The sequence below is a fragment of the Myotis daubentonii genome, chromosome 1 (assembly GCF_963259705.1).
Source record: "Myotis daubentonii chromosome 1, mMyoDau2.1, whole genome shotgun sequence".
Taxonomy (NCBI): Eukaryota; Metazoa; Chordata; class Mammalia; order Chiroptera; family Vespertilionidae; genus Myotis; species Myotis daubentonii.
Genome location: NC_081840.1, coordinates 11,300,338 through 11,315,770, shown reverse-complemented (window position 1 = coordinate 11,315,770; position 15,433 = coordinate 11,300,338). Strand labels below are relative to the sequence as shown.

General features: G+C 39.7%; 1 protein-coding gene across 13 annotated transcripts in view; it reads left to right on the top strand.

Moving 5' to 3' along the window:
• The window catches only part of ZC3H14 (zinc finger CCCH-type containing 14), a 46,536-nt gene that overhangs the window by 11,716 nt on the left and 19,387 nt on the right, over positions 1–15,433 (top strand). For 12 of the 13 annotated variants that reach the window (XM_059688593.1, XM_059688566.1, XM_059688558.1 and 9 more), the window contains 3 exons: positions 70–230; positions 824–924; positions 2,610–2,765. In XM_059688593.1, coding sequence (XP_059544576.1) covers positions 70–230; positions 824–924; positions 2,610–2,765 — 418 coding nt within the window. Of the gene's footprint in view, positions 1–69; positions 231–823; positions 925–2,609; positions 2,766–13,040; positions 15,092–15,433 lie in introns of those variants that run through there. The other variant, XM_059688645.1, reaches the window with a different exon arrangement.

The window sequence follows — 15,433 nt, the reverse complement described above, 5'->3', positions numbered from 1 at the left end:
AGAAAAAATTCTGTGGTAGAACTTTGTTATTTTCTGAGACTAGGTAAGCATGAATTTATCTGATTACAGGAAGAAAACTTTCGGAAGAGAAAGTTGCCTGTGGTAAGTTCAGTTGTTAAAGTAAAAAAGTTTAATCACGATGGAGAAGAGGAGGAGGAAGATGATGATTGTGGGTCCCGCACAGGAAGCATCTCCAGCAGTGTGTCAGTGCCTGCAAAACCCGAAAGGAGGTACCTGAACATGTCTGTAACTTAATCTTGAATTGCTTGGTGGTGCCTTCTGTGTTTCTTGAAGAGGATATCATAAAAATAAAAATTTAATAGCATATAAGACTTTTCCATTGGTTTTTGAATAAACCATATTAATGAAAGAAAAACTGCTTAAAATTGGAGAAATTGCTGAGAATATTAAAAACTTATATGGGTGGGAAGTTGATTGGATTCATTATTTTAAAAAGTTATAAGGTTGCAGTCTACTTGGCATTTCCTAGAAACTACGGCTAGTCTGTTCAAACCTAAGAGAAGGTCCTGGGCCGGTGGCTCAGTTGGGTGGATTGTCCTGTACACTAAAAAGGTTATGGCTTTGATTACTAGTCAGGGCATGTGTCTAGGTTGTGGGTTCGATCTCCAGTTAGGGTGCATGCGGGAGGCAACAGATTGATATTTCTCTCCCCCACCCTCCACCCCTTCCTCTCTAAAATCAGTAAAAACATATCCTCAGGTGAGGATGTAAAAAAAACACAAAAAACTTAAGGCTGTAGTAAAGGCATAGTGGCTAGCACATAAAGAATTCAAATCTATAATTAAAATGTTTTCTTTTTTAGACCCTCACTTCCTCCTTCTAAACAAGCTAATAAGAATCTAATTTTGAAGGCTATATCTGAAGCTCAAGAATCTGTAACAAAAACAACTAACTATTCTACAGGTAATTTAAATGAATTATGTTTTCATTAAGAGATTTCTATAACTCTTGAGTAAGCTAGAAATGATGATCCCCAAGGTGTGGTGAAATAAAGAACCCTACCCAATGTCAAGACCAAGGTGCAGTTCAGAAGAATGGGTTTAAAAGGAGATTAGGCCAGTTTGAGAAACTTTCCCAACTGTCAGTGGAATTTATTTCTTTGAGCAACTGTCATGTCTTTTACTGCCTCTTTCCAGTGTGTGTGAAATAGATAATAAATATAAATTATTACATGTTTTAAAGCAAAGGAGATGAGTCAACTATAATCTGATCATACAAAAAGCTCATTCTGAAATGCAAACCATATCATGGATGTCATGTCATTAAATTCTGTACTCTGTGCCCCACATGCTAGAGTTGGGTGTGAAATTTCATTCATAAGTTGTAATGATTACTCACTTTAAATTTTATTTCATTTTTGCTGCCTATTTGATGATGATTCTTTTAGAGCTGTTCTGCTTTTTCATATTTCTTTTTGCTACCCCTTCCTAGAGTGAAGGAAACTATAAGCTTACTTTTGATCCTGATAGTCATCTGTCTCCCTGCTTCTCCTCTTTTAACCTCTAAACATGAAATTGAACAGGTTTTGGCATATAGGATAAGGATTCTCAGGCAAACTGAACAATTCTTTTATTTACACTCCCATTTTGTCACAATAGTGTTTAAAATGATGAGTGTAGAATTGTACTCATTTGTGAACTTGAAATTTTTTTGCTTTTGTAATAGTTGGATATTGCCCAAGTTTTGTTTTTTGTTTTTTCTTGAGAAATAGCATTGAAATTCTTTCTTTACCTACTTTATCTAAATTACAATTTGAGGTTGTTAATGGGATCACAAAGTAGAACAGTGATGGCGAACCTATGACACATGTGTCAGAGGTGACATGTGAACTCATTTTTTTGGTTGATTTTTCTTTGTTAAATGTCATTTAAATAAATAAAATAAATATCAAAAATATAAACCTTTGTTTTACTATGGTTGCAAATATCAAAAAATTTCTATATGTGACACGGCACCAGAGTTAAGTTAGGGTTTTTCAAAATGCTGACACGCCGAGCTCAAAAGGTTCACCATCACTGAAGTAGAACCTAAGTTCCATTTGGTTAAAATGAATATATATGTGCTTCAGTGTATATATGGCATGTGGTTTAACCCCTAGTGTGCTGGGGAGCGCAGTTGCGCTCCTCCTGTCTTTCGCCAAAAGTATCGGGAGCGCTATCAAAGCTTCGAAATGGCATCCAGTTCTAAGTCTGCTCATATTAGTGATGATGATATTGCTAAATATGTCAATGTAGTAAAGGTTTCCTTCAGTTTTTGAAAATGTAACTTCATTTACTTGTGATTCATAATTTTTTTCCTAAACTGCTGTAAAATCAGCAAAAATGCCTTGGCAATTTTAGCATAGTTCCTAGGATATTGGTTGGCACTCAAAAGGTTAAAATGTGTAGATGCTGTTTATACACATAGAGGTATTTAAGTCAGGTTATCTATCCCTTGAGAATATTATAAGAAAAAATGAGGTGATATCTATGAACTGTTTAAAACTCCTCATGTTCTGAAGTAAAGGAGGCATTTATGTTTAAAATGACTGTTGAGTTTGATGTATTACTGCATTTGCATTTCCATCTTTTTTGCTCTTTATATAAAAGTCTCACAGAAACAGACACTTCCAGTTGCTCCCAGAACTCGAACTTCTCAAGAAGAATTGCTGGCAGAAATGGTCCAGGGGCAAAGCAGGACCCCTAGAATAAGTCCCCCCATTAAAGAAGATGAAGCAAAAGGAGATAATGTAGAGAAAGGTCAAGGTAATAATTTAAACGATATTTCATCCTCTATTACACTTTTTTCATGAGGCATTAAATATTTTCCAGTGGGTGTTTATGAAATGTTATATTATGAGAAAAGTGCTCACTAGCCCAAAAATAGAATAAGAAGGGACCATGAGGAATCTATATTTACATATTTCAGAGTTTTAAAAACCTTTTTATCAGGGAAATTTTTAATGTTCTTAAAGGGGAAAGAATAGTGCAATGAATTTCCATAAACTCAGTCATCCAGCTTTAGTATTATCAATATTTTGCTGGTCTTTAGAATACCAATTTAAAGATACATAGATATCTACATTAAAGCTTTCCTTCTTTTTGTTAATTCTACTCGCATTTGAAATCTTATCTTTAAATCTCCCTTTTCTGAGCATCCTCTCTGTCTCTGACCTGCTAGATGCCTTATGTCTTAGTGGCCCTATTTTATCCCCTTGTGCCTGACAAGCTACAGTTAACTTCCAGCTGATCTTTCTGTTTCCTTTCTCTTAGCTCCCATCCCCGACTCCTGCACTAACACTCTCAATCTAAAGTATGACTTAATGTGACTTCTTTGTCAGAGCATTTATAGTGTGTGAGTCCCGCACACATACCTCCCAGGGCATGGCCCAGGACTGATGCCATCAACTTGGCCTTTCGACAGCTTCCTTGTCTGGCCCCTGGGTCTGCCCAGCCCTTCCCCCACTGCTTTCCACTGTTTCTTCTTGTCCCCATTAGGAAATATTCTAGTTTCTTCTTTTTCTGTGATTTGAATTTTAAAATCCCACCAAAACTATATGCTCATCATGTTGTTTCTAACTTACACTTTGCTAAGACTGGAATATCTTTATTATTCCTCTTCAACTGTATCCTTGAAGTAGTTCCAGGTTCATTTCAGATTTACTTGTTTCATGAAGCTTTATGAGTTTATCCTATAATTGTTTCTTTGTTCTCTCTTTAAAAAAAATCTTTGTATTGTACAATTTTCCATGTCAAGGTTATTTACAGTTCCAATAAGTGATGGACCTGAGCACAGGAAAACCCCAAGCCAGCCAGTAGGTAGTAACTGGGAAGTGTGAGTGGGCCAGTTTGTGAAGAGCAACTGGGCTTGAGCTTCAGTAGAAATAGGAAAGGCAGTAGATTGAATGAAGCCCACGATTTCATGATGATATTTTTAACTTTTTTTTACGATGATTATTTTAAGAAGTAGACCCTAATTCAGTGATGGTGAACCTATGACACGCGTGTTAGAGGTGACACGCAAACTCATTCTTTTGGTTGAGCTTTCTTTGTTAAATGGCATTTAAATATATAAAATAAATATCAAAAATATAAATTTTTGTTTTGCTATGGTTGCAAATATCAAAAAATTTCTATATGTGACACGGCACCAGAGTTAAGTTAGGGTTTTTCAAAATGCTGACAAGCCGAGCTCAAAAGGTTTGCCATTGCTGCCCTAATTGATCACTTTCTGGAAAATAATAGATTCTAAACCAAATAAATAATTGAGCATTTCTACTGTCTTTCCTTTAAGAATGGTGCAACTGGGTAGCAAAGTGGTACAGGAGTTAGCTCATATTTTTGTAAATAAGGTTTTCTTGGAACCATCATGCTTATTCACTTATATACTAGAAGCCCAGTGCACAACATTTGTGCACTGGAGGGGGGGGGGTGCCCTCAGCCTGGCCTGCACCCTCTTGCAGTTCGGGATCCCTTGGGGGATGTCCGTCTGCCTGCCCGTGGGGAGCAGGCCTAAGCTGGCAGGTGGACATCCCCCGAGGGGTCCTAAGTGCTGCTAGGGAGGCGGGAGGGGCTCCCACCACCTCCGTTGCACTCGCCAGCTGTAAGCTCCGCTTCTGGCTGAGCAGTGCTCCGCCTATAGGAGTGCACAGACCACCAGGGGGTGGCTCCTGCATCGAGAGTCTGCCCCCTGGTGTTCAGTGCATGTCATAGCAACCAGTCGTTCCAATGTTTGGTTGATTTGCATATTGGCCTTTTATTATATAGGACTAGGGGCCCGGTGCATGAAATTCGTGCACTGGGTGTGTGTGTGTGTGGGGGGGAGTGTCCCTCAGCCCAGCCTGCCCCCTCTCACATACTGGGAGCCCTCAGGTGTTGACCCCCATCACCCTCCAATCACAGGATCGGCCCCTTGCCCAGGCCTGACGCCTCTGACAGAGGTGTCAGGCCTGGGCAGGGGACCCTCATTTCCCCCCATCACTGGTTCTGCCCCCAGCCCAGGCCTGATGCCTCTGGCCCAGGCATCAGGCCTGGGCAGGGGACCCCCAGACCTCTCCGATTGCTGGCTCTGCCCCTTGCCCAGGCCTGATGCCTCAGCCAGAGGCGTAGACCACCATCACCCTCTGATCACCTGATCGGCCCCTTGCCCAGGCCTGACGCCTCTGCCAGAGGTGTCAGGCTTGGACAGGGGACCCCCATCTCCCCCCGATCACTGGCTCTGTCCCCCGCCCAGGCCTGAGGCCTCTGGCCCAGGAATCATGCCTGGGCAGGGGACCCCCATCTCCCTCTGATTGCTTGCTCCACCCCCCGCCCAAGCCTGACGCCTCTGACCCAGGCTTCCGGCCTGGGCAAGGGGACCATCATATCCCCCCAATCCCCGGCTCCGCCCCCCGCCCAGGCCTGATGCCTCGGCCAGAGGAGTTGACCCTCATCACCCTCCGATCACCAATCACTGGATCGGCCCCTTGATCAGGCCTGAGGCCTCCGGCAGAGGTGTCAGGCCTGGGCAGGGGACCCCCAGCTCCCCGTGGTTGCAGGCTCCGCCCCTGCCCAGGCCTAATGCCTCTGGCTGAGGTGTCCGGCTCGGGCAGCGGGAACCCACAGCTGCAGCGGCCCCGCTATCGTGGGCTCCGCTTTAGGCCCAGGCAAGGGACCCCTAGCTCCCGGGACTGCCAGCTTAGACCGTGTCCAGCTCCCATCGCTGGCTCCAACCCTGCTTCCTGCTATCACTGGCCAGGGCGGCAAAGGCGCCTGATTCTCCGATCATGGCTGGGGGGCAGGGCAAAGGCGGCCCCAGGGCCGCCTTTGCCCTGCCCCCCAGCTCTTAGCTCCCCCCTGGGTTTCCGATCACTGTCAGTGGCAGGGGGCTTCTTCCTGCTTTCCCTTTCGCCTCCCTGCATTGTGCCTCCATATGCAAATTAGCCGCCATCTTGTTGGCAGTTAACTGCCAATCTTAGATAGTTGGCAGTTAATTTGCATATAGCCCTGATTAGCCAATGAAAAGGGTATCATCGTACGCCAATTACCATTTTTCTCTTTTATTAGTGTTGATTGTTTCTGGCTGCTTTTGTTCTATAACCATAGAGTTGAATAGTTGCAACAGACCATGTAACCCACGTAACCTAAAATAGAAGAAGTTTGCCAACCCTTCATATAGGTGACAGAAGCATCGTATGAAATCATTCTAGCTAATAAAGTGAAAACCAGCCATTTTGTACCCCCTGATGAAAGAATAAAATTCTACCTTAGTCTTGCCAGAGTGATCAAGTCTCTGATACAGCAGTCAGCTTGAAGGAAGTGCAGAGGCCAAAACATGTTGGCTGAGCTACCCCATGTGTGTATAGCAGGCAAAGTATAGTTTCTAAAGCCAAGAATTCTAGATTAAAAGTCTTTTTTTTTTAATTGTCTTTTATTTAATTTATTTTTTTTATTGCTTAAAGTATTACAAAGAGTATTACATATGTCTCCTTTTTTTCCCCCGCCCTTGACAATCCCCTGGCCTCCCCTACCCCCCAGTGTCTTATGTCCATTGGTTATGCTTATATGCATGCATACAAGTCCTTTGGTTGATCTCTTACCCACCCCCCTCCTGCCCTCCCACCCTCCCCGGCCTTCCTGCTGTAGTTTGACAGTCTGTTCGAGGCAGCTCTGCCTCTGTAGATTAAAAGTCTTAAAAGACAAAATAAAGGTGGCAAAGTTAAGCTCTAGTGCAGTGGTTCTCAACCTTCTGGCCCTTTCAATATAGTTCCTCATGTTGTAACCCAACCATAAAATTACTTTCGTTGCTACTTCATAACTGTAATGTTGCTACTGTTATGAATCGTAATGTAAATATCTGATAAGCAGGATGGTCTTAGGCGACCCCTGTGAAAGGGTCATTTGACCGCCAAAGGGGTCGCGACCCACAGGTTGAGAACCCGCTGCTCTAGTGTCTAGACTAGAGCTTGTGCAATAAAACCATAAACAAAACAGTATTACTATGAAAGGCAATAGTGATTACTTTTGGAGAGGACTTACTAGGATGGAGCTTGTAAGGGGGCTTCTGGGGTGGCTGACATAGCTACTTCCTTGACCTAGAAGACAGTTGTAAGGATGTCTTTGCCTTATGGAAATGATTGAGCTGTTACTTGTTTTGTGTGGTTTTCTATATCATTGTTTTGTTTTAAAGTGAGACAATAGAAGTGATATCAAGGACCTCTACTGATGGAGGACTATTACTACTCTTACTGGATTCTTACTGTGCTTTTTTTAAAAAAATATATTTTATTGATTTTTTTACAGAGGAAGGGAGAGGGATAGAGAGCTAGAAACATCGATGAGAGAGAACCATCAATGAGAGAGAACCATCGATCAGCCGCCTCCTGCACACTCACTATTGGGGATGTGCTCGCAACCAAGGTACATGCCCTTGACTGAACTCGAACCTGGGACCCTTCAGTCCGCAGGCCAATGCTCCATCCTCTGAGCCAAACCGGCTAGGGCATTACTGTGCATTTTTAAGCATGTGCAGCAAAAATTCACTCTTTTTGGACAACTGATCCTGTGTCTAGTCCCACTTTTTGCCTTGGATACACCCTACCAGCTCCACCAGTGTAACAACAGAATGGCACACATTGCTTCTGTGAAGTGACAGCCTTCAGATACATGGTGGCTTTTTGGCTATGCATACTCTTGATGGGTTTCATGAGTGTTCTTCAAATGAAATGAAGATTTGAACCTCTTGATTTGCAAGATTTTTGAGATTTTCTGGTCAAGTGAATAGTGAGCAATTTTCAGAGGTCACTTCAGGATGCTTTTATTACAATTATTGATGTAGTTGGACTAGTTTCTATCTTTGTATTTGCTTGCTTTTGTTTTTCCTCGTCTTTTTCCTTTCTTTATTCATTAATTACTATGGTTATTGTTGATTATCCAGCTCTACTACCTTCCCCCCCCACTAATTTAAATTTAAACATTCCATTTCTGTTCTTTTAGTGGTGAATTTTATCAAGCAAGTTCAATTGAATATTCCAAAAGTTAATATTCTGACCCTATTCTCAAATAGTAAACGAACTTTAGCATACCTTGGCACTAGTCTTTACCCTCCTGACTTATGTTATGTTTGGTCTTTTTAAAAATGCATAAATTGAGCACCATTATCTTATTTTACCCAGGCAATATTTGCTTAGATATACCAATGTTTATCATTTTTAATTTTCATATCTCTTGAATGTTATTTGGGGATCATTTTCTAATTTTTTGAAGTATATTCTTTGGAAGTTTCTTTAGAACAGGTCTATTGGTGGTTAATTTCCCAAGAGCCTGTTTACCTATAAACATTTTTTTCCTCTTTGTTCTTAGGCAGTAGTTTTGCTGGATACCCATATCTAGGTTAACAATAGTCATTTGCTCTTAGCACCTTGTATATCTTATTCCACTGTCTTCTGGCTTCCATTGTTGTTGAGTGGACATCTGTTATTCTAATTGTCTGTTGTTCCTTTGTAGGTGATCTGTCCTTTCTCTGGCTGCTTTCAAGATCTTTGTCTTTGATGTTCTACAGTTTCACTACGATGTGTCTAGGCGTGGGTTTCCTTTTATTTTTCCTATTTGGTATATGTTGTATAAAAATATTTAAAATAAAATATTTCACATTATCAAATAAATGTTCATCACAGAAAATTCGGTAAAACAAAACAAATCATTGTAATACCTGCTGATAAATTAGAAAATAATCAAATAGTATAGAGAAATTTAAAATAAAAAAACAACATTCCTGCCTTGGCTGGTGTTGCTCAGGGGTGGAGTGTTGGCCCACAGATCAAAGGATCTCAAGTTCGATTCCCAGTCAGGGGCATGTACCTGGGCTGCAGGTTTGTTCCCTGGTCCCAGTTGGGGTACGTGTGAGAGGCAATCAGTTGATGTGTCTCTCAATCTCTGTTTCTCTCTCTCTCCCTCCACCCCCTTTCTCTTTCCCCATCCCTCCCTCCTTCCCACTCTCTCTAAAAAATGTAAAAAATATATATATATAATATAATATATATATATATATATATATATATATATATATATATATATATATATATATATATAAAATGTAAAAAATATCCTTGGATGAGGATTAACAAAAGCAAAAAAGGGCAACACTTCTTTTTCATTCTCCATGCTGATCCTCCCTAGAGGCCACTGCTTTTGAATGACTGTTTTATGACTTTAATTTTCTCCATGTTTATAATAATTTGCTTATACCAGTTCCTTAATTCACCAACTATAAGATGGTATCTTTTGATTTCTTTGAATATCAGGTTCTAACTCACTTTTCCCTCTCTCTAAGCCCATACAGTAAAATCACTATTTTTAGTTATTTACTGGTTACTTTTGTAATGTTAGGAAGTATAGCTAAATATCTATATTTTGTCTGATTAACTATATTTCACTATGTTTTGACTCCCCAATTCCAGTACATTTTGACTCCTAAGAAATAAGGATATTTATGTTCTTTAATTCTTTTTTTTTTTTTTAATGTATTTTTATTGATTTTTTACAGAGAGGGAGAGAGAGAGATAGCCAGAAACATCGATGATGAGAGAAACATTGATCAGCTGCCTCCTGCACATCTCCCACTGGGGATGTGCCCGCAACCCAGGTACATGCCCCCGACCGGAATCGAACCCGGGACCTTTCAGTCCAAAGGCCGATGCTCTATCCACTGAGCCAAACCGGTTTCAGCGTTCTTTAATATATTTTTTTTATTGATTTTTTACAGAGAGGAAGGGAGAGAGATAGTTAGAAACATCGATGAGAGAGAAACATCCATCAGCTGCCCCCTGCATATCTCCCACTGGGGATGTGCCAGCAACCCAGGTACATGCCCTTGACCGGAATCGAACCTAGGACCTTTCAGTCTGCAGGCCGACGCTCTATCCACTGAGCCAAACCGGTTTCGGCGAGCGTTCTTTAATTCTCATATACTTTTTCTCCCATCTTTTAAACTTTCTCATCTCACAATTGCATTTACATTTTTTTCTGTTTCCTAAGTAACACTACCATTCTTTTTAGATTGCTCTAAAAATTGAGAACCAATAAGCATTTATATTAGTGAGACTATATAAATATTACTTATTACAGTGCCAAATTAAAATTTTATTCTACAGTTCTTTGTTTAGGGGTTCCCTAGAGTCGTTTATTTTTCCCCCTTTTGGTAATTTTTTTTTGTTTTCCTTCGTTCTCCCCCCCCCCCTTTTTTTTGCATTGCCTGCCTGTATTATAGCCTAAAGATCTATCATTTTAAACCATTAAACTTTGGGTTTTCCTTTTTTCTTAGGTACCTTCCTACTAAAGCAACTGTTCTCTTTTGCTCATCTGACTGGTTGCTCTCTAGGTCTGCCTCAAGGATATCATACCTGGATATATTTTCCTCGTTTGCTCTGCATTTTCTGGGTCCCACTTTGTCTTCTCAGTATATTCTGTTTTGTCACTACATCGTGAAGAAACTTAAAAAGTATGGGAGATAAATTTTCTGAGTGCTTAGAAATCTAAAGTGTTCAAAGGAGCATGTCTGAGATAGTGTTTCCTCTCCTTGAAATATGTTCTTTCAGATGTCCACATAGTTCGTTCAAAAATCATCTCTGTGAGGCCTTCCCCAGCCCCACATTCCCTAACTCACCTTTCTATGCTCTGTTTTTCTCCATAGTACTTATTGCCACTTATATATTTTATATTTTCATAATTTAGATGTTTTTACCCAGACTTAGGATTTTAAATATGTATCATCAACATAAACTACGTTATATATATATATTTATTTTTAGTTATTGATTTTATAGAGAGTTGGTAGAGGTAGAGACATACATCAACTTTGTTGTTCCAATTACATATGCATTCATTGGTTGCTTCTTGTATGTGCCTGACTGGAGATTGAACCCTCAACCTTGGTGCATCGGGGTGATGCTCTAACCAACTGAGCTACCTGGCCAGGGCTAAACTATGTTATATATATGTATTTAAATATGTTTTTATTTATTTCAGAGAGAGGAAGAGAGAGGAGAGAGAGAGAGAGAGACATCAATGATGAGAGAATCATTGATTGGCTGCTTTCTGCACGCCCCCTACTGGGTATTGAGCCTGACACCCAGGCATGTGCCCTGAGTGGGCAAATCAATCCAACCATGACCTCCTGGTTCATAGGTCAACTCTCAACCACTGAGTCACACTAGCTGGGCTTGATAAATATGTTCTCCCTTCCCAACCAGACTATAAGCTCTTTTATTAGGGATCTGTGTTGGTTGTTCATGTCTTTTACTGAGTACCCAGAACAGTGCATGGCATGAATAAGAGCTCAGGAAATATTTATGTCCCTCCTGCATTGTCTCTGACTTGAAGTTTTCCCAGGGTCTCATTTGGCTTTTCTGCTCTGCCCCATAGCCAGTATTTGTGTGTATATTTTCCATTTTCTAGGGGTGGTTGAAATCTCATCTGCTATGATCCCCTCTCTAAGCCCATCTTTAAATCAGTGATCTCTGTATTTTTTACCATACAATTTTTTATATACTAAAATAATTTCTTGGTGCTTACACTCAATATACGTATTTTATTTACATTTACACCCGCTATTATTAGTGTGTATGTTAGAACATGTAAAAAATAGAACTCTGAGAAGGATAGAGATGATAAATATTTCTACTGTGATAGAATTTCTGATATTTTCTTCCTACATTTTATTGGATAATCTTAGAAACCCAGTTTGGAATCCATTGCTGTATGTTGAAGACTTGTGCCCTTTAAGTTTCTTCCTTCCTTTTCAAGAACTCTCCAGAGGAGAGCCTATAATCGTATATACTTGATCTATCATGTTGGACTAGAAGCACTTAGTTTTAGTATAGAGGAGGTTTATGTTAAGAGAAAATTAGGGAAATCCCCCTGTGTTCTGTCCACAGTTTTCCTCAGAGGTAAGCACTGCACCCAAACTAGTTTGATGTGCTATCTGTAGTCTTCCTGGCTTTTTAAAAATGTATATATATGTTCACTTTCTGTATCAAGTAGAATTACATGTATATTTGTATGCATGCACATATATGTATATATAAAATAGGAGTTATACCATGTGAATTTCTCTAACGTTTATTCCACTTAATGTATCATGAAGTATAAGATAGTGACTGTGACTGATATATGGATTCAGGGAGCCTGATTGTTTAGGTGTTAATCCAGGCTCTGCCACTTACTAGCTGACATTAACCTTTCAAGGTTCCAGTTTCCTTAAAATATGTAAACTTCCTCTGTGATAGATATTTACATTGGAATCTCTAGAAGGATCTTTGCTTACTTTGCATTCTAAAGGTGGTCTAGGCACAATGGGTGACAACAAGAAGCTTCAAATGGGCTTTTCTTTTTAGCTACCTTGTTTCCCTGTGACTCATCTCTGCTTTTCTCATTGAAGTGTGTTTGCTACCCTCCAGTGAACCACCTGGTTTGCAGGTGGCACACAGCTCTTCCTAATGTGTGCTATAGGTGTCATCCATAAGCTAGTGCTCTTAAAAAATTCTCTGTGAATCCAAAGCCTTGTAAATTTTGAAAATTATTTTCTATCCAAAGATTTTGAAGAGTTAGGTTAATTTACAGATATAATAGAGAAACGAATAAAGGTTATTATATAAACTTAAGCATTTTTACTTTATTCTGTTATTGTGTTACTAGAGGCCCGGTGCACGAAAATTCGTGCACTCAGGGGGCGGGGGGGGCGGGGAGGGTCTCTCAGCTTGGCCTGCGCCCTCTCAGGGGAGGTCCACCTGCCAGCTTAGGCCCGCGGGGAGCAGGCCTAAGCCACAGTCGGACATCCTTAGCGCTGCTGTGGAGGCGGGAGAGGCTCCCTCCACTGTCGCTGCACTGGCCAGCCACGAGCCAGCTTCTGGCTGAGCGGCACTCCCCCTATAGAAGTACACTGACCACTGGGGGGCAGTTTCTGCTCTGAGCATCTCCCCCCTGGTGGTCAGTGCGCATCATAGCAACTGGTCATTCCTGGTAGTTCTAGGGTCAATTTGCATATTACCCTTTTATTATATAGGATTGTGAACAATATCTAGCTGAGAAACCAAAGGCTACAATTATTTATAAGAATTACTCTTTTGCCCAGCCTGTGTGGCTCAGTGCTTGAATGTTGACCTATGAACCAGGAGGTCGGTTTGAGTCCCTGTCAGGGCACGTGCCTGGGTTGTGGGCTCCATCCCCAGTAGGTGTCATGCAGGAGGCAGCCAGTCAATGACTCATTCATCATTGATGTTTCTCTCTCTCTCTCTCCTCCCTTTCTCTCTGAGATCAATAAAAATATGTTAAAAACAAAAAAAGAATTATTCTTTTGGAGAGGCACTGGGTAATCGTGTTCACCATCTTGTATCTTCATATTTTAAATTGGTGATACTCCCAAATTGACCTATAAATATAACTCAGTGTTTTAAAATTCCTGCTTGTTTTTTGCAGAAATTGGCAAAATGTTCCTAATATTGATATGGAGATGAAAAGAACCTAAATAGCCAAAACTATTGAAAAATAATAAAGTCGAAGGACTTATATTTCCCAATTTCAAAACTTGCTACAGACTTACAGTAATTAAAACTGGTACTCTCATAAGGTATAATGAAGACCAATGGAATCAAATTGAGAATCCAGAAATGGACCAATATATTTATGATCAATTGGTTTTCAACAAGTATATCAAGACAATTCAGTGGGGGAAAGAATAATCTTTTTCAACAGGTGGTGTTGGACAGCTGGATATCCACATGCAAAAGAATGAAGTAGGGTCCTTCACTACTACATATATAAATTTTTAACTTAAAATGGATCAAAGACCTAAATGTAAGAGCTAAAATTATAGAACTCTTGGGAGAAAAAACAGGTGTAAATTTATAAGTAAGCTTGGTTTAGTCAGACAATGGTTTCTTAGATATGGCACCAAAAGTCAAAGAAACTAGATCAATTGGATTTGATCAAAGTTTAAAATTTTTGTGTTTCAAGAAAATGAAAAGACAACCCACAGAATGGAAGAAAACCACATATCTAATAATGTTTTAGCATCAAACCAAGGCAAAGTCTCTATTTCCCCCCATCTTTAAATTTCTACCATTTCATATCAGTGCATTGAATTCCATTATCACCACATATTTTTAGAGAGATTTGTGTGTGATCATGAGTCCAATAACCCTCCCTGCCCTCTGCCTACAAAGGAAATGCTAGATACAGTCCTTTACCATTTTTAAGGGAAGAAACTGAAGATACTAGATTAAACACTAAATAATCTGAAGCTTAAAAACTATTATTTAATAGATGTCAGGACAAAATTATACTTAATTCACATTATATCCCAGAATAAAGTACTTAATGTTGTTATATTTTTTTAATTTACATCCCAGACCTTCAGTGCTCCTTGTCATGAGGTTAATAGAAAAATTCTTTGTGTGTCATATGTCTGTTTTTAGCCAATCAGAAGCCAGAATTCTCTTGTATGTAATAATAGGGCTTATTGTTTGGAGAGGAGCTATAAGTAGGACTTTTGAGTTTTGACTACAGGAATATAGAATCCTGTCTTTTTAGTTACAGGTTTAAAAATGTTATTCATTCTTAATGCTTCTTAAAGTAAAAGCCTTTAATTACTACTTTTACTTTTGATGAAACAATTTAATGGGCTTCAAAGGAAAATATTTTAAAAATAGGAGGGAGAGAGAATTTTATGAATATGTCTTCAAGGTTTTCTTCATCTTTACCGATTTTCGTCTCACCTGAGCCAATTGACTTAGGTTCTGTAACAAGTTCCTCTTGTTCACTGAATGAGCTAGACAATATTTCCCATCTTTTAAGGAAAATATCAACTGATATCAATGAAATTAAAGAAATGAAAACAGCAATGTTGACAGCGGAAGCAAATCTTTTTGATCTAAAAGTTAGAGTGTCACAGAATGAAGCAAAAATTTCGTCTTTGGAGGTTAAAATGAATGAATATTCAACATCAACAGCTGAATGCGACAGAGAGTTCAAAGGTCTTCAAGAGGAAGTAGATTTTGAGTCACAGTCAAGGACTACTGATGTAAAAATAATTGGCTTCCTTAGCAACATTGAGAAAGGTAAATTCTTAATAAGATAGCTTCTAGGTACCCATGGCGCTATATATTTTCCTGTAACCTGACTAGTTCTCATACAGAGGCAGCATGTCACAAAGAGCTTGAAAGTTTTCGTGGATTTTTAATGACAAAATTGGACCCTGCATGATTTAACGTAGAAGTTTAGAACTTAACCAGAATTCCGTCCTCTCTAGTGGATCTCTCTGAAATGATGTGCTGAAAAGATAGGTGAGCATAGAGAGATGAAGCAAAAGTTGACATAGGAGAAAACGGTCCCTTTTTTAGTATCTGTCCTGGGAATTTTTTTAAAAATGTAAGACCTGTTGTATTTTAATTGGAAGAGCA